This window comes from Brachyhypopomus gauderio, chromosome 8 (genome assembly GCF_052324685.1).
Source record: "Brachyhypopomus gauderio isolate BG-103 chromosome 8, BGAUD_0.2, whole genome shotgun sequence".
Taxonomy (NCBI): Eukaryota; Metazoa; Chordata; class Actinopteri; order Gymnotiformes; family Hypopomidae; genus Brachyhypopomus; species Brachyhypopomus gauderio.
In genome coordinates this window covers 15,473,564-15,499,039 of record NC_135218.1, presented here as the reverse complement: position 1 = coordinate 15,499,039, position 25,476 = coordinate 15,473,564, and the positions used below count along the sequence as shown (strand labels likewise).

At 48.6% G+C, this 25,476-nt stretch overlaps 1 protein-coding gene across 1 annotated transcript in view; it reads left to right on the top strand.

Moving 5' to 3' along the window:
* LOC143521686 (VWFA and cache domain-containing protein 1-like) overlaps positions 1-25,169 on the top strand; it is a 42,748-nt gene extending 17,579 nt beyond the window's left edge. The window contains 16 exon segments of the mRNA XM_077014846.1: positions 2,389-2,451; positions 6,349-6,497; positions 10,563-10,669; positions 16,832-16,958; positions 17,932-18,076; positions 18,189-18,405; positions 18,531-18,680; positions 20,109-20,342; positions 20,627-20,776; positions 21,767-21,890; positions 22,024-22,141; positions 23,054-23,222; positions 23,428-23,570; positions 24,479-24,487; positions 24,489-24,661; positions 25,040-25,169. Of these exon segments, the coding sequence (XP_076870961.1) occupies positions 2,389-2,451; positions 6,349-6,497; positions 10,563-10,669; positions 16,832-16,958; positions 17,932-18,076; positions 18,189-18,405; positions 18,531-18,680; positions 20,109-20,342; positions 20,627-20,776; positions 21,767-21,890; positions 22,024-22,141; positions 23,054-23,222; positions 23,428-23,570; positions 24,479-24,487; positions 24,489-24,661; positions 25,040-25,154 (2,193 nt within the window). The 3' untranslated portion in view covers positions 25,155-25,169.
* The last annotated feature ends 307 nt before the right edge of the window (positions 25,170-25,476 follow it).

The window sequence follows — 25,476 nt, the reverse complement described above, 5'->3', positions numbered from 1 at the left end:
TGTTGCAGCGTGGAGGCCGAGAGTGGACTGACGTGGGTGCGGTGCTGATGGCAACCTTGCCAGAATCAGGTTCCCTGCAGAGAGCTTAGTTTGAGTGGGGCTCCCTGGCCACACTGCTGCTGAAAGAGAGGCAGAAGCCCAGTGGGTCTGGATCAAGGGCGGGATGGGGCGCAGTCATTTCAGACATCTATTCAGGTTCAGATTAACCCTGTGGCTGATTAGATTAATAAACACCCCAGCCATCATATTCCCAGCTAGAGTAGCTGCACACTCGGCCCTCTGAGACGCCTCTGTGGCCCCGCCCCTTTTTGTTTTTGTTTGTTTTGCTGTGTCCGACAGTTTCACGTTGAACAAAAGTGGTGCTGGGCTGATTTGGTCAGTGCAAGTTCAGCTTGCTATGCATGTTTTGTTTTTTTTTGTTACCCACAGAAACTTTGCAAGTGCTTGTTAATGTTGGTGATGTTTCTTAGTGAATATTAGAAGCTAAGAGTTACATGAATAATGTATTTCTGGTGCCTTGTAGGCATTACATTATGCTACAGGGTAATGGCAAACCATCACATTTCTTCATTTGAACATTTTGATATATGACGTGATAATGTGGGTAAACATTTCCATCACAGCCTGTTCTCAATTATTTTATTGTATTCATTTCTTTTATTTTATTTTGTTCAGAAGTTGATCTTATGATGGTGTCCAGCATATGATGTATTTTGCAGACACAGATACATGGACATGCAGATACAGGGAACGGTCTCCGTTCTGGATATTCCTTGCGGGTGAATGCCCTCCTGGAGGTTTAGGGACCTTCTCCGCGGCCCTTTCCCCCGCTCTGGTCAGGGCTCTCGGGTTTCAAGCTGTGAAATTCCTCCCCAGCGTAGCCAAAGCTGTGAAAGCCATCAGAGCCGCTCGAGAAGTGAACCCCAGAGCGTGGAGGGAGGGAGGGAGGTGGGGAGGTGGGGTTTGAGCACTGGCCGATCTCCGTGCTTCTGTTTGTGTTCCTTTTACAAGAGGGCTCTGAAGGGTTTCAGTGCCAAGCCACACCTTCCTAAACACCGATGAACCGTGTAGACGCTCAGAAGGTTTGTGTTATTTGAGTGAGACCCGCTGTAGGGTGGCCGTGTGGAGCCCAGTCTCTTCTCTCCCTGACGACTACTCTCCTGTGGCGTGTAAAACCCACCACCGCCCCAGCGCCACAGATCTATCCTATATTACGACACGGTATGAGACTTTGCCATGGTAATACGAGTGGCGGCTGAATGTTATTATTTGCTTTCAGTCGCTTTGCATTTTGGGTAATGTTCACATGCTTAAAATGGGTGTTGGACCAGAGCACACGTTTATGTGAGAGTGACAGAATGCAAGAGCCTGGTGTGAAACACCTGCTGCCTGCTTTAAGGAAATGGTGACCCGTGACCCTCTTTAGGCCACTGTGTCATTCTAACTGGCACGGCTCATGGCTTTACCCAGGAGGCCCTGCCCATATTGGAGTGTCATACTGAAGATTAAATGTCCATGTTGTTTTTTCCTTTGGAAAAAGTTATTTATTTATTTTTTTACATTTCATTTGGTTCTTAATTTGGGTTTTGTGATGTAACCTCTAGAGTAAGTTTATACTATGCGGACAGAAAGGAGATCCTTTTTAGGTGTTTAAAGAGTCGAGAGTAATGCTGGATATTGCTGTAAAAACTCGTTTGTTCATTGACAAAGGGTTTGCAGACCAGATTAAGCCGTAAGGTATATTTGCACTGAACACCTGGGAACCTTCTCTGCCTGTTCATTATTCCATTAGGTTGTACTTTTAAAGCAAAACCATAATTAAGGAAAATTGCTTGAAGAGACATAATTAAGGCAAATTGACCATTTGCTTTGAAATGTTCCTACTTATGAGGAGTATTTATTTTTATTCCAATCACATTTCTTTTAGGTCACTTATTGTTTTTTTTTTTATTATTATTTTTCATGTTATTTGGTTAAAAAATATTTTAAAGGCCATTGGATATCAAAAGGTTTCATATTATATTGTAAATACAGTATAATGATGATTGAGCTTCTAGATGAGCCATTTCCCCATTGTATAAAGATGTACACCGAAGGCAATATTACTTTCACGCAAAAATACTTAAAAATAAAAACTTTAAAAGTGAAAAATTCTCAGTGACTGACCGACACTCCTGCTCCACATATAATGTTATTTGGCATGCACAAAAACATGCATGTATTTTGCTAACAATAGCAGATGATCTGTTCTGCAGTTTGATGTTCAAGGAGACCAGTTTGGGTTTCATTCTTGCCATGTCGTTTGACAAAATGCGAAGGTTTCTTGTTTGTTTTGCCAGCACATTTAAGCAAACCCTTTCTCTCTCCCTCCTTCCATCTCACCCACAGAGAATGTTCAAGTCCTTTGTGTACACGGAGAAGACTTCAAATGGTGAGACGGAGGTGCAGCAGGTGAGTAAATCTCTCTCTGGTGTGTGTGTGTGGGGTTGTGGGGGTGTGTGTGTGTGTTTAGTCTGCAGGGCCAAAAAGATGCCAATTAAAATTCTGCTCTTACTGTCAGGTTGGCTTTGAAGCCTGGGTTATGCTCTCCGCTGCTGAACCTCTAATTCCAAGGCTCCGCCGATTGGATGCTGAACTCCTCCGTGTAACGAGCGCAGTAGGAGAAAACGGGGGCACGCGCTTTAGTTCCAGCGTATCCTTGTGCAATAAAGGACTAGACTCCGCACAAAGACTGCAATGTATATCCCTCCGCTAATGAAGCACAGCACCGCGTGACCTGCCTGCAGAAGCATAAGACAGCCGATCGCTACGCCCTCTGTGGGCCACGCCCTCTGTGGGCCACACCTTCCGTGGGCCATGCCCTCCGCTATTTCAGCTTCAGATGCACTTCGACTGCACGCATGTGCTCGTGCATTCATGTGCACGCGTGCGTCACAGAGGCCCAGCGCAAGAGCCCAGACAGGCTGTTGGTTTTTTGGCTCAGGTTCCCTTGCCGAGCGAAGCCCTTGTGAGGGACCCGTTCCTCTGCACCGTGTCCCACCTCACCTGCAGCTATTTACCGGCTGCACGACGGAGATTAAACAGCTCGTTGGCAGCAAGTCTGGTGACACCTCGACTACTAATTGCTGCACTGGGTTTTGTGAGTAGATCCCGATAAATCATTTTGCCTGCTGAGACAATCCAGACCTGCAAGACTCCAAAATTAAGTTATTGCATGCGAGGATCTTTTATGTAGTTTTACAAGTCTGGTTCAGATCTGCTTGTGGATCAGCGTGTCTAGAGTAAACACCTTATCCTCCTCTACAAGAACATGCCTGTCACAGGCTCCAGGTCAGCTGTGCTGGTTTGGAAGAGCATTTATCCACATTGACCTTCTCACTGTGTAGTGTGCTGGACCTCTTACAGGAATGCAAAACATTGTCTGTGTGGAATCTGTGTGACAGCCTACATTCAAAAACCTTTTACATCAGTGTCTTGCATTCAGGCTGTGTATTAAAAAGGAAGACCATTCTGCTATAAGCAGTTTCATTTCACCATACGGACCAAAATGCTTAAAGCAGTCTGTCTAATAGGGTTCAGGTTTTGTCAGAGAAGCCACGTAGCATCCCTAATTCATCCACCCATCGTCTCTGCTTGGTCCATTTCTGGGTGACTGTGGCAGTAAGGGGACGTCAGAGACGGTTCTGTCCTCAGCCACTTCCTGCAGCCTCTCCTTGGGGATTCATGTCATTGATGATCGTGTTTTTTAGCAACTGACCTTGAAGGGAATTTACAGAATTCTTGATGTTAATAGATTTGTTTTTAAGGAGATTGTACATTAACCTTAAGTTAATCATCAGTTAAGACATCAGTTACAAGTAAAGTTTTGACTATGCATGACTGGATGTCTCCACTCTTCCCACATGTTTAAGAATTATTCTACAGGGCTGTTTTTTTGTTGTTGAAAGTTCTTAGGACATCAAGCAGTGCATACACATACAAATGTAAACTGGAGACACTGAAACATAATTTGCCCTTTTCATTTAAGCCACCCTGTGCCCCAGAAAACACCCCCCCCCCCCCCTGTTTCCTCTACCATACTGATGTCGCATCAGTGCATTCTGTACTATAATTCTACTCCTGGTGCAGAGTTTGATACGTATTTGTTTCTTATTGCTGGATGTCTTGAAGTGCCATTATAACTGGGTGGGTTTAATGCAAAGGCTGTAGTGTTTCTCTTGCCAGGAGCAGATAATTTACCAGTGAAAAGTGAGCTGTCATCGGTTATGCCCATATGAAGTCAAATACCTATCCTGCAATTAGTTGGTGGCATTTGAGAGCAGCAAGCAGGTTGGAAAAACAACAATGACGACAAAAATGAAGAGTGCAGAATGAGCTGTTTCTTCCTGTTCAAACAACCAATCACTGTTTGGAAAACTGTGTGCGTGGGAACACGGTCATTTACGCTCGTGCGTCCCAAGCCGGTTCTGGTGCTGTGGGACCCTTGACCCGCTGGGCCTGGGCCTGCTGCCTTGGTCCTACCTGAGATGAGCCCCAAACGAGAACTCCAACAGTAAGGTTCCCTCGTATGTCTTACAGGAGCACGGTGCCACAAGGCCAGCCATGTTCTCAGTGTCCTCTCCTCTGTCGCCTTTCAAAACGTCAGCACTTCCTCCTAAGAGACTTGCAGGAGATGGAAGACACTAGTCACTCATTTTAAACTAACACTGCAACATATATGAGCCCAAATCCTCAGCTGCTAGTAATTAGTGGAACTGCCTTGTCATCAGGACCCTGAATGGTTTTCATATTCATGCACTTGCCATAAACCATCTATTGACTGTGTCAAATTTTACTATTTTAATGCAAGTGTAATTTTCAGACTTTTTCTTCCTGCCTGAATGCCCAGCGAGCCTGGTGTCCACCATTCTTGTAGTGATCTTCCCGGCCTCCATCTGCCATATTTGGAGGGCGTGTGCCTGCACGTCATTACCCAGCATGCCTGCTTCTTTGTTTCTTCGGTGCTGTTTCAGCAGGACTCCTTTTCAACTCCTTTCAGTTCCCTGACACCATCCTGCTTCATCACACTTTGATCCATTTAGGTCTCACTATGGAAAATGGCTTTACTCCTCCTACTGGCGTGAACAGGCAGGTTTAGCTGTGATGGTCATGCTGTATGGCTTATTAGATATAGGCAGACAGTGGGTCATGACCTATTTCCTCTTCAGTTCTAGACGGGCCGTGATGGGTCAGCACACTTTCTAAACGGTGGTATTCTGTTAAGGAGTTTGATTACTGTGCTTCTCTTCTCCCTCCTTCCTTGGATAAATGTAGCGCTTTAATCTTCATCTAAGTGTGTGTGTGTGTGTGTGTGTGTGTGTGTGTGTGTGTGTGTGTGTGTGTGTGTGTGTGTGTGTGTTTTTTGTATATATACGGTGTGATGCTGTGCTGAGATTTGGCACAGGTGATTAATGTCAATTATGTGAAAGTTGGTAGTGTGTGAGGACTTGTGATGTCATTCATGTGCTTGTTGGGGTGTCTGCTAAACTAACCAGCAGTGAGAGAAAATGCTTACAAAAAGCCACCACCACCACCCCCCCCCCCCCCCCCCCCCCCCCCCACGGGGAATGGAGACAGAGTGTTTACTGCTGAGCTGGTGCTGTTCCACTTGATAATTCCCCCACAAGAAACTCCTCACTTAATAAATAAACCAGAGTGCATGAACGCACAGTTTCTCCACCATTATCCCTGTAGGCGCAAGACGCACTCAAGCCCCTAGCAGAGGCCGCGCTGGTCTAAAAGCGTCCCGCTCCACGCTGGACACGCCATCTCTCTCTTTATCTCCGTCTTCCGTCTCTAGCATGGCGCGTGGGTTAAGGAGGCAGTGCGTCTCTAATGCTGATCGATCCCCAGTCCCAGAGGTTGGTTCAAGCTCTCTTTGATGTAGAGGGAGGAGCAGTCCGGGGAAAGGGCGTCCCACACTTCACCTGCGGCATGAACCAAACGGGACGTGCAGGACAACCGGCCGTCCGGCTGCCTCGGATTAGTTACAGCTTGCAAATGGAATTCAGCATCTTTTGAATATTCGCAGATCTGTTTAATTACCCCTTGTCTTGAAACCAGGCTGCAGCTCTCGGTGTCTGTGCCTCGCGGGACGATTTTAACAAGCTTTTATTATGTAAAAAAAAAAGATAAAAAATTAATATAAATGTGCAGACATCTCAAGTTATCCTAAGATGAACGTGAAGACTTTGAATCCATAATGATAGAAACTCGTCCCTGTGAGTGAGCCATCATCCACAAGCATGAGTGGTACTGCAGTGCGATGGCTCACGGCGCGCTTACACCGTGTCGTTTGTGTTCTTTCAGCTAGCAAAGAAGATCCGGGAGAAGTTCAACCGTTACCTGGACGTTGTGAACCGTAACAAGCAGGTGGTGGAGGCCTCTTACACCGCCCACCTCACCTCTCCTCTCACGGACATACAGGACTGCTGCTCCATACCGCCCTCCATGATGGAGTGAGTAGTTACATTCTCCACAGCCTTCCTGTTCCACACAAACTAAATCCATGCCGTATTTTAGCCGAGCTTGTGGGCGATATTTATTTATTTTTCGTCAGTACTTTTTTTTTCCTGTTTGTCAGGTTTTTTGCTATCTCCATCATCTCTCATCTTCTCTTTTGTTCCATCTCTCCGGCTGTGATTTTCCCCCTCTCCTCCCCTCTCTCTCTCTTTATCTCCTCCCTTTGTTCCGCCCTTCCTACATCCATCCCTTTTCCTAGCCTTCTCTTTCATCTCGTTATCAAACATCTCATTTCTCGCGGAACCTCTCTCTCTGCTCTCATACCTTCATCTCTAATGACATTTAGAAGGCCCTTTGGCTTGTAAAGAAAAGGGAAGAATTGCAAGACGTTTAGGTGAACATGCTGTTTCAACGTGCATTCACTTCTGGGCCAGCTGCTCTGTGAGCAACAGGACAGAAGCTACCCTCTCTTCCTGGTTCAGTCTGAGCGCTCTGCCTAGCTGAAGGTCACATGCTCAGAGTGGACAGTCTCGAGTCCGTGTGGTACCAGCCTCTCTGCCAACATCTGTCCCGATACACACAAAACACAAACACTCCCATTCGCATATTTCTAAATTTCAGGCCTGTATTACAGTCATGTATTAGGCTGTTGCAGTAGGTGTTTTTCTCCATCGTGTACACACACAAACAAACACACCCATACACAAACACACACATCTAAGCACATCCAGAACTCCATTCCGAGTAGCATTCAGAACTCTGCTCTAACCCTCGCATTCTTTGAAGACCTTCGTATTTGTATTCCACCGCTCTGTTAGAGGAGAAGGAGGTAGGCATGAGCTTCAGAAAGGATTCTCTAAGATTAGAGTGTGTGTGCGTGACAGTGTGTGAGAGAGAAGGGGGGGGGGGTGGGGGTGATGGTAGAGACAGGGGGGGGAGACAGGTTGTCTCACTTGTGAGCTGTCTGATAGCACGTTGCTAGCCAAACTTCAAAGTGCTCTCCTAAACACTCCCACATTCTTAGCTGGCTTTGTGAACAGTTGCCGTCCTCATTTTGACAGTTTTGGAAAGTTGAAAAACGTCTCTCCAAGGACAGGAACTAACAGGAACATCTGTGAGGAACATCGCTCTTCGGATGGAGGAGGAATCGACCCTGATATGGTCGTGCTTACTCTGTTAAGCACTGTAAATAGGGGACATTTAGGGGATCACAAATAACTTTTAACTAAACTAGTGGTCAGTACTAGATGCCTTTTAAAGTAACCTGGTGGTTAGAGTAATTTTTTTCTTAGTAAATAAAAGAAAAAACCGTCTTTAATTGAAATAAATTAAATGGATTCTGAATCAGGTGCTGTGTTTTTGTGTGTGTTGAATGGATGGGTGTTAAGTGCTTAAATTATGTTCATGTATATGCCTGTATTGTGTGATTTACTGCTGGGCAGACTGAGCTCCGGGGTTAGTTTCTGTAGAGGATCCCATGACTCTGTGGACTGCTGTTTAAGACACTGTTTAAGCCGAAATGTAGGAAGTCTTGGTAGCTTTGGCTCCAATGGGAGTTTCACAGTGTTACTTTGCAAACTTCTCTTCACAATGCAACCTTAAACTGCCTTAACTATACCAATCCTGTGGTAAATTAGCCAACTCCATCCATACTAGCTGTGTTAAGCTAACCACACATTAGCCGTGTTAACCAACCATATCCATACAGTCTGTGTTAAATAAACCAAGCCCATGTGTACTCGCCATGTTAAACCAACCCCGTCCACACCGGCTAGGTGGCCCTCCCAGATCCTCCCCACACTCCACACTCTACCCTCTACACTCCTCTTTTACCCTCTCTTCTTCAATCATCACATCTCGGTCTTTCGTGCTTGGTGCCGAGCCTGTCGGAGCCTGTCTGCTCAGGCAGAGGTAACGAAACAGTGGGATGTAGCAGGCTGAAGTCACATGGTTCTCTTAGGTGTGTGTGTGTGTGTGTGTGTGTGTGTGTGTGTGTGTGTGTGTGTTGGGGGGTATGGGTGTGTGGTGGGCCTTGAGCTACCTCTTAACCTCGGCCTGTTGCTGCTGCACTAATGAAGCCCTGGTGTGAGTTAGATGGTGGTGGTGGACCCACATGCTCAGGATCTTATCTCCAGACACGGGCTTGTGCTTCCCCAGGGCTGGAGTGGCCCCACAGCAGGACAGATCATATCGCCACCTGAATCAAGTGCTGCTAAACGAGGAAGCAAGACTGTCTCTGGCTATGTGGGAGGCACTTTGTGAGTGGGGGGGTGAGGTGGTGGTGGAGGGGGGAGGTTCCAGATGCGAAACCGTGAACTCCTGCATTTGCAGTTCCTGAGATGCTGCAGACCGGCCTGGTCTCTGCTGGACGACTGGGGTAAAGGCACTGGCTGATTACTGCATGTGTAGGTAGGGGTGAGTGGGTTGGGGATAGTAGGATTCATGGGCTTGTTTAAACGCATCTGCAGTGACACTGGTTTCTTCCAAGATTATATTGGTACATGTCGTGGAACATTTTCGAAGCATTAATTATTCAAAAAAATTTTTATTGCTATAACGTCTTAGCATATTTTTGGCAGTCTACTACATTGCCATTGTACAGATAAAACCTTTTTGCAGTTTTCGTCAGTTGTTCTATGTGTCTTTATGATAGAAAAAGCAATTAAATGAGGCTGAGACCCCCCCCCCCCCCCCTTCGGTTATCCAATGCCAAGTCATTATTTTAGTAAGGACTCCTGAGTTTCCTGAGTACTGAATCCTACCTCAGGGCCTAGTGTTCTTTTCATCTTTTTTCATCCCTTCTTTTTTGGGTGCTTTACTGAGACCCTCATTTATATGTTGAGCTCAAAACAGTGGTGCAGGAAAAAAAAGGAATGAGCTCTCTCCCTCCCTCTCTCCCTCCCTCTCTCCCTTTCTCATCTGTCTCCCAATCCATCTGTCTTGCTCGCTGTCTCTCTCTCCCTGTCTCAATCTCTTTCTCTCTGTCTCACTCACTTCCCTTTCTCTCCCTCACTCATTTTTGATGTTGAATTCAAAGAGCTTGCAAATGTATTTTTTATCTGCCACATTTGCCCATCCCCCACATGTGAAGTGCTCTGAAGGAGAATTCTAATGACTGGAGCCTGGTGGGAATTAAATGTCTGAAGTTCAAAGCAGTTTGCACATCATAGCAGCCGTCAATCAAGAAGCTGCTTTGCAGGGCGAGGGCAGCGGGGGTCTGGGTGGTGCGGGTGGATGCTGGGTGGAGATGTAGAGAGGCAGACAGAGAGAAGTAGATTGGAAGTGCAGATTGGAAAGGTCTGAAGGGGGATGCTCTCATCTGACTTATCGGAGCGGGATTTGGGGATGGTGGGAATATGGCAGCGTGGTAGAGAAGGGCACGGGGGGGGGGGGGGGGGGGGGGGGGCTATGAGCAGTAGAGATGGGTGGGCCCTTGCAGCAAGAGGGCACAACTGTTTTGTAGTGGGAGTGTGAAGATTGAGATGGCCTGAGTGATCTAGGATTGGATTTGGAGAATGGATGAGAGGTTGTGTGAACATGTGTGAGGAGAAATGCTCTGGGAAGTCCCCTGAGACGGTGTGTACATCACACACTCACTCACTCACACACATACATACACACACACACACACACACACACACATGCCCAACATTCTCATACCCAGTTGTGATGGAGCTTTAAGACTGGATTTCTCTCTACGTTCACATGATGCTGTTTGTCTGGGAGGGGAGGGGTCTGATCCCCCCCCCCCTCCCCCCCACACACACATTCCTCCAGTGTGTGCGTCAGTGGGTGAGGGGCACCGTGGTCCTGACACAGTCCTAATGAACCAACTATAAAACCATCTAATGAAATGTGACCAATATAAAAGGATTTGCATAACAAAGGATTTACAAAAAGAATCAACCACACCCATGCTGTTGCTGCAGGGCCCCTGTCATGTCTTTATAATGCCTGTGTGAATTCTTCAAAACATCGAAACGTGTGGGTCCTACACGTGAACATTAGTGCCAGAGAAAAGCAGCTCAAACTCACAGATATTTTCTTTTTTCTGATTACAGGTTTGATGGAAATTTCAATACAAACGTGTCCAGAACCATCAGCTGCGATCGCTTGTCCCCCACAGTCAACAGCCGAGCCTTCAATCCCGGACGAGACCTGAACTCTGGTGAGGGGGAGGGGCTGCGCGCTGCCATAGCAACTGCTTCAAAGAGCAATATTTCTTATCTGACATCAAACATTTTTTATTTTATTTTATTTTAAACAGATGAATGAACGAGGCTCTTGAAAATGTTGTGAATGTTCGTTCTCTCTCACTCTCAGCTCTCCTGCCTCCTGTAGGCAGGGCTACAGGGTGGAAGTGGGGCTACAGGTGGAGGCGGGGCTATGGGGTGGAGGCGGGGGTGTGGTTTTGTCATGTGGTGATGTCATGTGATGTCAGGTGTCATGTGGTGGTGTGGCTGTGGACTCCCTCCCTTAGCTTCCGGTATCCATCGCAGGCAGTGCAGTGCAGTCCGGGCAGCCAGACCAACACTTAGTGGCGGAGCTAGACTTTTATCCTTGGGGTGGCCAGAGGGTGGCCAAAGCTATTTTAGGGGGTCCATAGACTATGACAATGTATATTTAAAAAAAAAAAAATCTGTAATTGTTGTACTTTTCATATCAAGTACATCTTAAGCACGCAGGAGATCAGATTTGTGTATGAAATTTGCAGTTTTTTAACAATGTGCAAAATGTACAACATGTAAAAGTAAAAACACAGATGTGCTACTTCTGGCATATCTTACAATCCAAATATACGAAAGCTGCTTTCAGCATTCCCTCGATCAGTGAGTGACTGTTTTTGAAATAATTAATTGCACTTGAGTACATATTTTCAGTAACTTACATCACTGATACGGTCACACAAACTTAAGTCGGGGCAAAGAAACCACTGTAGATGTAATGTGTAGTATAATATTATTTTTCCTAGAAAAGTGTCTTTTTTTACTATTTATTTATGTACAATATGTAAAATTATAATATAATTCATTCATAATATTACCCGCACCTACAAAGTAAAAAAAAAATGGAAAATGTTTTATAAGCTGCACCGGGCTAAAAGAACGTTTTGGGAAACTCAACCCTGATCAGTTTCTGAACGGTGCCTGTAGCATTTCACGTGCAACACTTTTTGCTTTCAGCCGGTGGGGCATTCTGACAACCCTCGTTTATCCGCATAAAGACGCTACAGATTATATTATCGATTTATGTTTCTATGCATAAATAAGAGCTAGATTTTAATTATCCATCACAGCAAACTGCATTATCTATGTCCAAAGCCACACTGGCTCAAGGGTGTTAATTATTTTAAATAAAATACAAACTGGCTATACCGAAGTTCACCTCTGACCACGACATCGCAGTATTACAGCAGTATTATGTCTAAATATCTAGTTAGGACAAAACTAGAGTTCTCAGTGAACTAAGTTATAATCACTGTAACTCCCGAATATCATTTGTAGCGTTTTTATGCGTCTGCAAATGAGGGGACTCGGAATTCGGCACAACACGTTCGTTTGGAAAAATTTCTTCGTCGTGCCTGCTGCTTGCATGTGTTAAATGAAATTGAGCATTGAGTATTATTACCGATTACAAAACGCAACAGGCTCTCAACAAGGTGTGCGATGCGGTGACACGTCAGTCATCTGGGGGGGCACTTGGGGTGGCCAATCAGAATTCAGGGGGGTCCAGTGCCCTCCCCCGGCCCCTGCTTTGGCTCCGCCTATGCCAACACTGCCTTCATCTTCATCTTTACTGAATAAACCAGAATGGGGAGCTGTTCCTGCTAGTGCTTCCACCACCAAGCAAGACCCTTTGTGTTTCTTTATGTTTCTGTTTAGACTATTTTTTGTTTGTTTGTTTAGCTGACTTGTTTGGGGGTGGGGTTTCTGTCGAAGGGATTGGGAAGCATGCCGTGTGGTTTGGGTGCTGTGTGGATATAAGACATACTGGCTTCAGGGTGCAGAAGTGTTGCAACACGGCCCAGTCCACCCCGGGCACCAGGCGTCGCTTACGGCTGGAGCCGTTTCAGTGGCCGTCGCTCTCAGCTGCGACCATATTAAAAACAAATATGTAAACGTGTTGAGCAGAAAGCCGTGCCAAGTTTCTGTCCTCTCGGTGTCTCCTTGTTCCTCTCCTGTTTAACCCCACGGGCGTTTCTGCTCGTGCCAGTGAGGATTAGACCAATTCATCTTAACCCTCCAGCGTGTTTTTCTGAAGCAGTCACCAAGAGTTCATGTTACCACTCTCACGCAGTGTGTCATGCAGCACTGACCCTCACACCAAGGAGGCCATCGTCAGCCACGTTTGTCTCCAGTTAGTCTACACATGGTCTGGGGGGGGGTATGGAAGGGACAAAACGCAGCAAGGACAACTGACAGGAGAGAGACGGCCCTGCCTTTGATGAGCGGGAGAGCGGGAGAAGACACACGTGTAATCAGTGTGTCTGTTCTCTACCCGAGCTCTCCTCATCTACCTCACTAAATCCTTCATACCCGCCCCCTCACACCGCCTCGTTCCGCCGTCTGTTTATTTCTCAGAGTGCTTCGACGTTCTCTTGGCTGTCAGGAGAGTTGGTGTCCCTGTCAGAGGCGAGACGCGGGCCTCACTTAAGAGTGTTGCTGAGAAGAGGTGTCCGCGTGTGTATCTGTAACATGGAGGGTTGGCCAGGCGGGCCTGTATAAAAACAGAAAAGCCAAAGCATGAAAGTAAATATTTCAGTCAAGTATGTAATCTGAGAAAGTATCACAGTGTGGAGAATATGTAGGGGATTAAAATGATTCCTTCATGATAAGAAGATTTATTAACCTCGGAGGGAATCGTACAATACTAGGTCTTAAGAAAGAAAGGAGGAAATGGACGTCTCTTCAGAGGAATTCAAAGGCAATTTAAAGCAGAGACAAATTTCCCAGTGCCCAGTTTGTTAATGGTCCAATTTTCTTGAGTTTGTTTAAAGTAAAAACAGAAATCTTTTGAGGCCAACAGGCCTGCAAAGAAAAGACAACGGGGGAAAAAGAAACCGAGAGGAGAGAAGGTGGAGTGGGGAGAGGAGGAGGAGGAGATGAGAGAGGAGGAGAAGAGGGGGAGGGTCGAGGAGGTGGGGGGGGGGGCAGAGCTCACCCACCTTGTGCCTGTGGTGCTCAGCCACTCCAAACACTGGATGGGGGATTAAGTGTTGGGGGCTACAAATGTATATGATTATTCAACCTGTCAGCGTGCTCCAGAGATCCTGTTTATACAATCAGGCCCAGATTGATGGTGGCTAGGGGCTGCAGCAGGGCAGGGTGGCCCTCTCCTCCGGGGGGGAATCAGCCAGGCTGCTCCACCACTTCCTGTTCTCAGTACAGACATCCAGCACATATGGGACATGGAGTTAGCAGCTGACCCGGCCCGGCCATATTCTTTCAGAGAGCTCTCTCTTCTGAGCTTTTCTGTCCAACGTGTTTATTGAAGGGGAGAGTTAGGAATACAGTAAACAAAGAAACAAGCTTTCTCTTGTGAGTTCTTTATTAGTTCTTTTCATTTCTGTTTTAATCCTCTAATTTGCCAGGGCACCCTTCTGTCACTGGACCTTTTTAATGTTGTCATCAAAATGTTTGCATGTTTTTTTTGAATATGTCATAGTTAATTTGGGCTATGTGATTACAAATTTTGGTCCATACAAACATCCCCGTTCATCCTCACAGGACCATTCCCAGTATTTGACACTGGAGAGGCATTTGGTTGCTTTCTTGTCTGAGACACATTGTAAATAAAGACCAAAAGTACTGGTATATCAATACTGGTGCATCAGTACTGGTACTGATATATCAGTAGTGAAGCGTGGATAACTACATACGTAGTGAGAGGTTCAGCTGAATCAGTAGATGATGCATCAGTGGTGATTCGAGCTTCAGTGCCGCCATGCTCCAGGACTGCATACAGTGCCGTGGCCAGGAGGTCTAGGGGAGTTTTCTCTCCCATGCTTCCCTCTCCAGCATCTCCGCTCCTCCCATCTTCCTCCTCCTCATCTCACCTCCTGCTGCTGGAGATGAAACGAGCACTTCTGCCTGGTTGGGACAGGCTCGTCTCGTCCGCCTCATCCTGAGGCCTCTCCACATGAGGCGTGCTCCATTTCCACGCCACATTAGTGTGGGTTCGCCGTGAGGAGAGAGCTGCCGACCTGGGGGGTGGGAGGGGGGTTGCTGACACTCAGGAGGGAGCACTAGAGAGGAACGGTGTTCTCAGGAGGGAGCACTAGAGAGGAGCGGTGTTCTCAGGAGGGAGCACTAGAGAGGAACGGTGTTCTCAGGAGGGAGCACTAGAGAGGAACGGTGTTCTCAGGAGGGAGCACTAGAGAGGAACGGTGTTCTCAGGAGGGAGCACTAGAGAGGAACGGTGTTCTCAGGAGGGAGCACTAGAGAGGAACGGTGTTCTCAGGAGGGAGCACTAGAGAGGAACGGTGTTCTCAGGAGGGAGCACTAGAGAGGAACGGTGTTCTCAGGAGGGAGCACTAGAGAGGAGCGGTGTTCTCAGGAGGGAGCACTAGAGAGGAACGGTGTTCTCAGGAGGGAGCACTAGAGAGGAACGGTGTTCTCAGGAGGGAGCACTAGAGAGGAACGGTGTTCTCAGGAGGGAGCACTAGAGAGGAACGGTGTTCTCAGGAGGGAGCACTAGAGAGGAACGGTGTTCTCAGGAGGGAGCACTAGAGAGGAACGGTGCTCTCAGGAGGGAGCACTAGAGAGGAACGGTGCTCTCAGGAGGGAGCACTAGAGAGGAACGGTGTTCTCAGGAGGGAGCACTAGAGAGGAACGGTGCTCTCAGGAGGGAGCACTAGAGAGGAACGGTGCTCTCAGGAGGGAGCACTAGAGAGGAACGGTGTTCTCAGGAGGGAGCACTAGAGAGGAACGGTGTTCTCAGGAGGGAGCACTAGAGAGGAACGGTGTTCTCAGGAGGGAGCACTAGAGAGGAACGGTGTTCTCAGGAGGGAGCACTAGAGAGGAACGGTGTTCTCAGGAGGGAGCACTAGAGAGGAACGGTGTTCTCAGGAGGGAGCACTAGAGAGGAACGGTGTTCTCAGGAGGGAGCACTAGAGAGGAACGGTGTTCTCAGGAGGGAGCACTAGAGAGGAACGGTGTTCTCAGGAGGGAGCACTAGAGAGGAACGGTGTTCTCAGGAGGGAGCACTAGAGAGGAACGGTGTTCTCAGGAGGGAGCACTAGAGAGGAACGGTGTTCTCAGGAGGGAGCACTAGAGAGGAACGGTGTTCTCAGGAGGGAGCACTAGAGAGGAACGGTGTTCTCAGGAGGGAGCACTAGAGAGGAACGGTGTTCTCAGGAGGGAGCACTAGAGAGGAACGGTGTTCTCAGGAGGGAGCACTAGAGAGGAACGGTGTTCTCAGGAGGGAGCACTAGAGAGGAACGGTGTTCTCAGGAGGGAGCACTAGAGAGGAACGGTGTTCTCAGGAGGGAGCACTAGAGAGGAACGGTGTTCTCAGGAGGGAGCACTAGAGAGGAACGGTGTTCTCAGGAGGGAGCACTAGAGAGGAACGGTGTTCTCAGGAGGGAGCACTAGAGAGGAACGGTGTTCTCAGGAGGGAGCACTAGAGAGGAACGGTGTTCTCAGGAGGGAGCACTAGAGAGGAACGGTGTTCTCAGGAGGGAGCACTAGAGAGGAACGGTGTTCTCAGGAGGGAGCACTAGAGAGGAACGGTGTTCTCAGGAGGGAGCACTAGAGAGGAACGGTGTTCTCAGGAAGGAGCACTAGAGAGGAACGGTGTTCTCAGGAGGGAGCACTAGAGAGGAACGGTGTTCTCAGGAGGGAGCACTAGAGAGGAACGGTGTTCTCAGGAGGGAGCACTAGAGAGGAGCGGTGTTCTCAGGAGGGAGCACTAGAGAGGAACGGTGTTCTCAGGAGGGAGCACTAGAGAGGAACGGTGTTCTCAGGAGGGAGCACTAGAGAGGAACGGTGTTCTCAGGAGGGAGCACTAGAGAGGAACGGTGTTCTCAGGAGGGAGCACTAGAGAGGAACGGTGTTCTCAGGAGGGAGCACTAGAGAGGAACGGTGTTCTCAGGAGGGAGCACTAGAGAGGAACGGTGTTCTCAGGAGGGAGCACTAGAGAGGAACGGTGTTCTCAGGAGGGAGCACTAGAGAGGAATGGTGTTCTCTAACTGCTGGTTGTACGGTTGTTTTGTTTAAGTGGTGCTTCAGGTTCAGAAAAATGCTAGAACAACTGATAACCCTCTACTTTCTCTTCTCTTTTTCTCCCCTCCCTTTCTTCCCCCCCCCCCCCCCCCCCCCCCCCTCTCAAGTGCTGGCAGACAACCTGAAGTCAAACCCAGGCATTAAGTGGCAGTACTTCAGTTCTGAGGAGGGGATCTTCACTGTGTTTCCAGCTCACAAGTTCCACTGCAAGAGCACATATGAACACAGGAGCAGGTGCAGACTCATTCATACACACACACACAAACAACTCCATATTGCATTGAATCACATGTGTCTAAGCTGCCTTTAGGGAGGTATGGAGATTATTTGTTTTCTTTGTAAATGCCCACAATTTCAGAATGAATAAGTAAAATAACTGATTACAAAAGAACAGGCTAAATGGCTGATGCATGGTTATCATTACAAGATATAAAAAAAAAAAACCTAAAGAATCAAAACCATCCCCAGTAATGCCCAGACAGTAGAAAGGTGTCCCATGAGAGTGGAGGTGAAGGAGACCCACACCTGACTGTGTCTGGAGCCGCAGGTCCTGTCTGGACCTGTCTGAGCTCAGAAGTGTCATTCCGTCATTCTGCTGTGAAGTGAAGAGTAGAGTGACTGTGGCTGCTGGCGGTGACTGGACCTCCTCACCTTAAAACCTCCTGGAACAGCTCACCAGACATTAGCAGCACTTCGAGACCTTTACAGGGGAACAGTGCGGGACGTTTACAGGAGAACCCCCCCCCCCCCCCCCTGTAGCCTCAGGGAATCAGAGTAACATTCTGCCCTGCATATGACTGACGGGGAATTAGTTAGGGGGAGAATTCTGGCCTGTTCGGTCACTAAGAAAACAGCTGATATGTGGAGAGACTCCCAAAAGCAACATGCCAAAGAACTCAATCCCTTGTACAAACACGTTGGAGGGGAGAGCTGGAGATTAAACCCGGAGGCCCAGTCCACTTCTGCTCAATGCAGCCCAGGACCACCTGCAGAGCTCAGGATCTGGACGTGAGATTGGGTTTGTTTACAGTCCGTCCTGGTCCTGAGGAAAAAAGACTAAATTATTTTTACTCGCACTCTCAAGGTGTCGCACAATTAAAAGCCCAGCTCATGCTCTCCGGACCTTTCCATAAACGGCATTGCTGTTTGTCTATCAGGGTGAGTTGTTTATGTGAAGGATTTGTGACTGATGGTTCTGACCTGGCAGGCCCGTGTACGTGTCCGCCGTGAGACCCCAGCCCAAACACTTGGTTGTGCTCGTGGACCACGGTGCCTCCGTGACGGAGACGCAGCTCCAGGTCGGCCGTGACGCGGCCCTCGTCATCCTCAACTCCATCGACGAGCACGACAAGGTGAGGAATGATGATGAGAGCGTGAAACCGTGCCGCGCCGTGCGCCTGAATCCGTGGTGGCTTTGCCTGGAGGCTTTTATGGACTGACGGTAGACACTGTTTCCCTGCGCAGATCTCCGTGCTGACTGTCGCCGATGCCGTACGCTCATGTTCCCTGGATCAGTGCTACAAGAGCTTCCTCTCCCCAGCCACCAGCGAGACCAAGAGGAAGATGAGCACATTCATTAACAACATTAAAGCTTCAGATAGCCCTACCCAGCATGCCTTGGGCTTCCAGAAGGCCTTCCAGCTCCTGAGAAATACCAGCAACGTCAACAAACAGCAGAGCAGTAAGGCAGAACACAGACGAAGAATCTGTATTGAGTAAACCTCATACGGCTTTACTGATGTGCTTTTTTTATGTCTTTCTCTCTCTCTCCCTCCATCTCCTCTCTGTCATTCTCTTCATCCTCAGACACCGATATGGTGATAATCTACCTGTCGTCAGGCATCACCTCTCGTGACTTATCTGAGCAGGAGAAGAGAGCCACGCTGAGTGTGGTCAGAGAGGAGAACCGACACCTCAACAACTCCGTCATGATCCTGACCTACGCGCTCATCAACGGTAACACCTGCTGCCCCACCCATGGGCCGCACCACCACCACCACACCACTGCGGCTACACCTGCTGCCCCACCCATGGGCCGCACCACCACCACCACACCACTGCGGCTACACCTGCTGCCCCACCCATGGGCCGCACCACCACCACCACACCACTGCGGCTACACCTGCTGCCCCACCCATGGGCTGCACCACCACCACACCACTGCGGCTACACCTGCTGCCCCACCCATGGGCCGCACCACCACCACCACACCACTGCGGCTACACCTGCTTCGGGGGTGTGGGGGTGTGTTTGTGCACATGCCTGTGTGCTTGGCATGTCTGCACGTGGCGGTGTGTGTGTTTGTGCTTTTATGTGCGTGCGTTTGCACGTGTGTCCACATGCTGTTAATCCTCATCCTGTTAATCCTCCCAGAATTTTGGTGTCCGCTTACCTTTCTCATCTTACGTAGTGCACATATGGGGGTGGGGTAGGGTTTCTGTAGGGGGCCTGGGTATGTGTGTGGAGGAGGTGTGTGTGGAGCAGGGGTGTGTGTGTGTGTGTGTGTGTGTGTGTGTGTGTGTGTGTGTGTGTGTGTGTGTGTGTGTGTGTGTGTTTAGGGAGGTGGTGTGTGGGGGAGTTGGGCACCTCTCCATTGTCCCTCACCTGGTTTTCAGCCTGCATGCATTAGTCTGTTATTAACATACATTAGTTCAGCATTGGGGAAAATGAAAATGAGGGACATGTAGAGGAAGAAAGGAGAGAGGCAGGGAGACACATCAAAGGCCACTCAGGGCCATGAAAGAGGCCAGAGGGCTTTGTGTGTCTCACATGACACAAGTGTGATTGGAGTTGATTAGCATGACTGTGCAGAAGCTGTGGGGTTGGCCTGTAGGCCCGGCCGTGGTGGGCTTCTGTAAGTAACGTCCACTCACACACGTGTCTTAGCACAATATATATATATATATATATATATATATATATATATATATATATATATATATATATATATATATATATATATATATATATATAATTTAATTTTTTTATTTATAAGTACATTCTTGCTGCTTGCAAAAAAGTAAAAAAATAAAAAAACAACCCAAACAGGATGAATCTTCCCTGCGTCTCCCCAGCGCTGCATTCCTGGAGAGGCTCTGTGGGACCTTTAACCTGCTTCTGCTTCAGATCATGTGATCATTCAGCTGTGCGTTTGACTGTGTTCTGACATATTCCAGTCAGAAATGGGAAATGAACGACTTTATATACACCCGGTAGTGGCTCCAGCACGTTCTGCAGAGTTCTGCCTTTGTTGGCGTTTCCTCTCAGCTTACGCACGCTTTCAGTGATGAGCTGATGCATCTTTTTGTGAGAAATAAGAGTTTCTTCTGAATATTTCTGACACACAGTCCTAACACGGTCGTCTCTCACTCTCCCCTCCTGCAGAGGGCGTAACGGGCCTGAAGGAGCTGGCGTTCATGCGTGACCTGGCTGAGCAGAACTCTGCCAAGTACAGCGTGTCGGAGCGCTCGGGGCTGCCGGTGGTCAAGGGCAGCATGATGGTTCTGAGTCAGCTGAGCAGCCTGGAGAGCAGCGTGGGCCGTTTCTACATCAACCTGCCCAACCGCATGATCGACGTGGCAACCTTCAGCCTGCCCTACGCCGACCCCATGGGTGACGGTGAGTGCGGGGCTCCGCCCCCTGCCCCACCCAGAGAGCAAGACGATTAGCGTCTCTGTGAAACACTGGAGAACTACACAAAGACTCCCCTGTAGGAACATTTACTCACTGGCTGGTTGTTAGCATTCAGTTAGCCTGGGTCTGCCATTAGTGAGCCTTTTCCCTGTTTAGTGTCTGTTATTGTGATGGGGAGCGGTGTGTGTGTGTGGGTTGAAGCAGCTTGTGAACATGAAGGCTGACCTTGGGTGTAGCGTTCCAGAGATCAGCCCTCGTCCCTCCCTCAGGGTTCATTATGACGGTGAGCCGCCCGTGCTACTTCGGAAACCTGCTGCTGGGGGTCGTGGGGGTGGATGTGAACCTGGCCTACATCCTGGAGGACGTCACCTACTACCAGGACTCCCTGGCATCCTACACGTTCCTCATCGATAACAAAGGTGCGCCGCACACCTGCACGACCACTGCAGTCGCCACAGCACCAGTCGCCAGGTTCAGAAGCCTTCCGCGTGGGCCGAACCCATCCACCCAGTTTCCGATGGTGCACCTCCAGCGCGCACTCTTGCATCTCCAGGTCCATATCCTCCCAGCCCGAGATGCTCTCCCAGCCAAGCTGCCGGTCCGAGTGGCCGGGGACACCGGGCCGAAAACAGCCATCTCCCATTTAGTGGCCCATTAGGACTGGGTACATGCTGCACAGTCCCAGGCACTGAGCCAACATGGCTGCCTTCGGGCCAGCTGCTCGGAACAGGAACAGCAGAGCTGTTCATATGGGAGAGACTCGGGGTCAGTGCACCCAACTAATTAGGCACTAATGACTTGGAATGAAGATCTACCTAAAGATCATCCCAGCCATCCCAGTGTAGAGTTTCATCTTGTGTGTATGGTAGAAAGTTTTAACATATTTCAACCTTGATTTTGCTTTTTTTTTGTGTGTGTTTTAACCATAACTCCAGTGTTGGATACTTGAATTCCATAACCAAGATTGTCATAATTAAATTAAATAATGAGTCGAGACCTGGGGTATAAATTAGCAGAAGTGGTGCTTTATAATCATCTAGCCTCATCTTCATTAATGAGGTCAATCAAGGGCTCTCTTGAGAAACAGATGCTTCCTGCCCTGCTCGAAGGCTGCTAACCCTGGTGTCCCCAGCTGCTCACTGGAAATGGGAGCCAACCAGATCCAAGACACAGAACTGGCCACCGAAACGTCTCCATCCGCCTGCTACGGCCGTTTACACGCTTTCTTTGCGTGCGCATCAAATTGAACTGACCTTGGAATTCGATCGGCTGTTTGGATCTTTTGTGGCTTTCCCACAGCTGCTCTTAGTTGGGTTTATCTGTCCAACATCGTCCCCCTGGTCAGTCTGATGAAGATGAGCTAACAGGGCTTGGGCGGTTGATCATTACTCTGTGTTGGGCTCTGACAGGTTACACCCTCATGCACCCGTCCCTGTCTCGGCCCCATCTGATGACCGAGGCCCCCCTGCACACGGACATCATCCACTACGAGAACATCCCTGGCTTCTCCGCCGTCCGCCATAACATCCTCAGGTAGGGGCTGCTCTGTTTGTTCCATCAAGACACCAGCTTCAGTTTTAAGGCTCTTTATGGTCTTTGGAGGTTTGGGATAGTGTGGCTGGCGTCCGTATGGTCTGTGATCAAGTACAAACGGTCATGTTTTCAGCCTGCCCCTGGGAAGCCAGATCATCGCTGTGCCCATCAACTCCTCTCTGTCCTGGCACGTGAACCGTCTGCGTGACACCAGCCGCCACGCTTACAACGTCAGCTACGCCTGGAAGCTGGTGAGTGCCCCCTAGTGGCAGGGAGGACATCGCTCAGACCTTGTCCTCTCCTGTACTCAGGGGAACGGCAGGGGGAATTGGGTTGAGAGACATGTTAGTGAACCCCCAGACCATATGCTTTGATGCACATCTGGAGTTGTGTACTCAGTTGTGTAATTCAGCCCTACGCAAATGCGCAGAACTTGGACTCGTCAGTCATTTTCCAAATCAGTCAAATCTAAGCAAATGCAGACGCCCTCTGTTCTAGTGCAGCTTCAGTCTGCAAGATGTCCAAATGTTTAGAAATTCGGTATCCTAGATTATAGTCACAAGGCCCGGTGATGTCAAGCTTCTCATTAAAGCTTCTCATGTTGCAATAGGTCACCATCATTTGGTTTGGGACCACTGTACGCACATACATAGTCATCTGTAAATAATGTATGTTTGGGTTGACAAAATCTGTGTTTACATTACCAGGCTGAAGTGACTCAAATCACATTTTTGAGCCTTAATGTGACATGGACTTTATTTTTCAGGGCTGTGTGGACACGCATCTGATCTTTTCAAATCAGATTTGAGTCAGTTTCATGTGTGGTTGTAGATCAGGTAGCTGCATGTCTGATTCCTGGTCATGGGGCTTGAATGAGATCCGACTTTGTGCCTTTATGCATCTATGCATGTGTGTTTAATGCAATCGTGCTGTTATAGAAGACAGATGCATTCACATTACAGACAGATGCAGGTTAGATGCAATTATGAATGTGAACTGTCAGGATTGGTGAACTGGCGAATCTGGTTTAGGGAAAAAAACATGTAGCTTTTATTGTTAATGTAGCTGTAGACATCTCCTCAAACATGCTGCGAAACCAGATTAGCACAGAGGCCCCTGGGTAATGTAGTCCTCATCCGGTCTCTGTGGCCTGTACACTGTAGGTCCAGGACACTTCCTTCATCCTCTGCATAGTGTACATTCAGCCTGAAATCCCAGTGAAGCACCTGAAGAACCTGAACACGGCGCCCAGCAGCAAGCTGCTCTATCACCGTCTGGACCTGCTGGGCCAGCCCAGCGCCTGCCTACACTTCAAACAGCTCGCCACTGTCGGTGAGTCTCTCGGAACCTGCGGTTGATACACCGACGTTACCAGAAGTAACTTTGGAGGGTATGTGTGATAGCAGGGCTGGGAGAACTGGAGGGGAGGCTCGATTCTTGGGCAGGGGCAATTGGGGCAGGAGAGGGGCAGTTTTCTGAGCTGCGCGTGGGGCGTGGCAGGTGTTGACGGCTGCCGTGTCCGCCTGTGTCCGTGCAGAGAGTCCCACGGTGATGCTCTCCGCCGGCAGCTTCTCCTCGCCGTACGAGCACCTCAGTCAGCCAGAGACCAAGCGCATGGTGGAACACTACACAGCCTACCTGAGTGACAACACACGCCTCATAGCCAACCCGGGCCTGAAGGTACACCCTCACACACACGCCCGTGCCCATCCTGGCAACAGCACGCATCTGTCACACGTGTTTCGTCACAGACTTAAAAAATGAATATGTAACCTAATGCAAAGCCATAATCCAGGTAAGCAAGGTAATCTGATTACTTTCCAGTACTTGTAGATTGCATTAACCCTTTAACTGCCAAAGAGTTTCACTTTAGTCCCTTGCGGTACCACGCAGTCTAGGCATCAATATCCTCCCACGAGATCCTGGATTTTCTCTGCATTTCTCTGAAAAAACCATTTCATACCTGTTAGACACAATAAGCGAATCCTGTTTTCAAGTTCAGCAAAGCTCTTAGCACTCAAGTTGCATTGTGTGTGTTAATGAAAGTGTATAGAGTCATGAATTGCCCCAGAAATATCTCTCAAAAGCAGACGATTCTGCCCATAGTGGGCGTGTTGGGGTGGAAGACAACCTTGTTCAGTATAACGAAATCCTGCGAGTAATCGCCATGTTTAAAAGATGTGCCAGTAATCTAATCATCATCATCTGTAATTGTAATGGAACACACACACATAATCGCGTGCACACACACACACACACACACACACACACTCTTACCTTCCAATGCATACTTGCCTGAAGAAACACACAGCTCAAAATGACTGTATATCATGAAATTTTAGGCATAGTGAGTGGGTGATGGTTAGCACAGTCAGACACACACACACACACACACACACACACACACACACACACACACACACACACACACACACTCACACACACACCAGTTGTGTCTTCCCCTCCCCCTCTCTTTCTGGACGTTTTTGTACAGAATTAAAAGGAGAACTTTAGTGTGATTGTGCATGCTCTTCCCAGAGCGGATTTAACGAAACCCTGGCGAGCCCTAACCCCTCCCCTCTCCCCAGTCTTCTGTCAAGGAACGACGTGATGGCGACCAGTCATGTGACCGACGAATGGATGAGCCTTATGGAGCTGAGCAGCCTGAACTGCTACATTGTGCGCCGTTACATAGCAACGCCCAATGGGGTGCTGCGGGTCTACCCGGGCTCGCTCATGGACAAAGCCTTCGACCCCACCCGCAGACAATGGTGAGATTAGAGCCCCGGGCCCAAGGTCTCCACACTCTAAAACGCTGCCGGTGTCCGTGAGAGAGGCTGTGGATCAGGGCTCGCTGCTGAGTACCTACCACTCAAAAGCCCACCAACGCCTGCTTAGAGCTGAACCCGGGAGGAACGCTTTCACTCACGTATATGGTTTGGTCATTTAAATTCCTGTGTAAATCAGGCGAGCACAGAAGGAGGCGTTCACGGCCTTGATGTAATTAGTGAGAAGTACACCAAGCCCACTCTGAGCGCTCAGAGCCACCTGAACACTATTGTTTCACATGAGTGTTTGAGGAGGGGGCTGTTATGGCCCCGAGCTCCGTTTTCTCAGAGGATGGACGATTGACCTTTTGACCCCCGTAGGTACCTGCATGCGGTGGCCAATCCGGGCCTGATCACCTTCACCGGCCCGTACCTGGACATCGGCGGGGCCGGCTACGTGGTCACCATCAGCCACACCATCCACGCTTCCAGGTGAGGAAGTACATCGTCTGTAGAGCCCTGATTCAGCATGGAGGAAACATCGTTTTAGAAATGAGAATCTAGAAGTGGCATTTCACATGGGTTATTAGGAGACTGACGTGTAGACGTGTAGACGTGCGACACTGACGTCAGTGGGAGTTCACGTCGTTCTCTGGGTTTGCTTTGTTCTTTGTGGCTAACAGTTTGCTATTCTAAACAAAGTGCAAAATATTGCAGAGCAAATGCTCATAAAAAAAATAGATGTTGAATATATGAGGATATTGAGCGTGTGTGCGTTGGCACATTGGTGTATTTGGAGGTAAAATGTAATGGTGTGA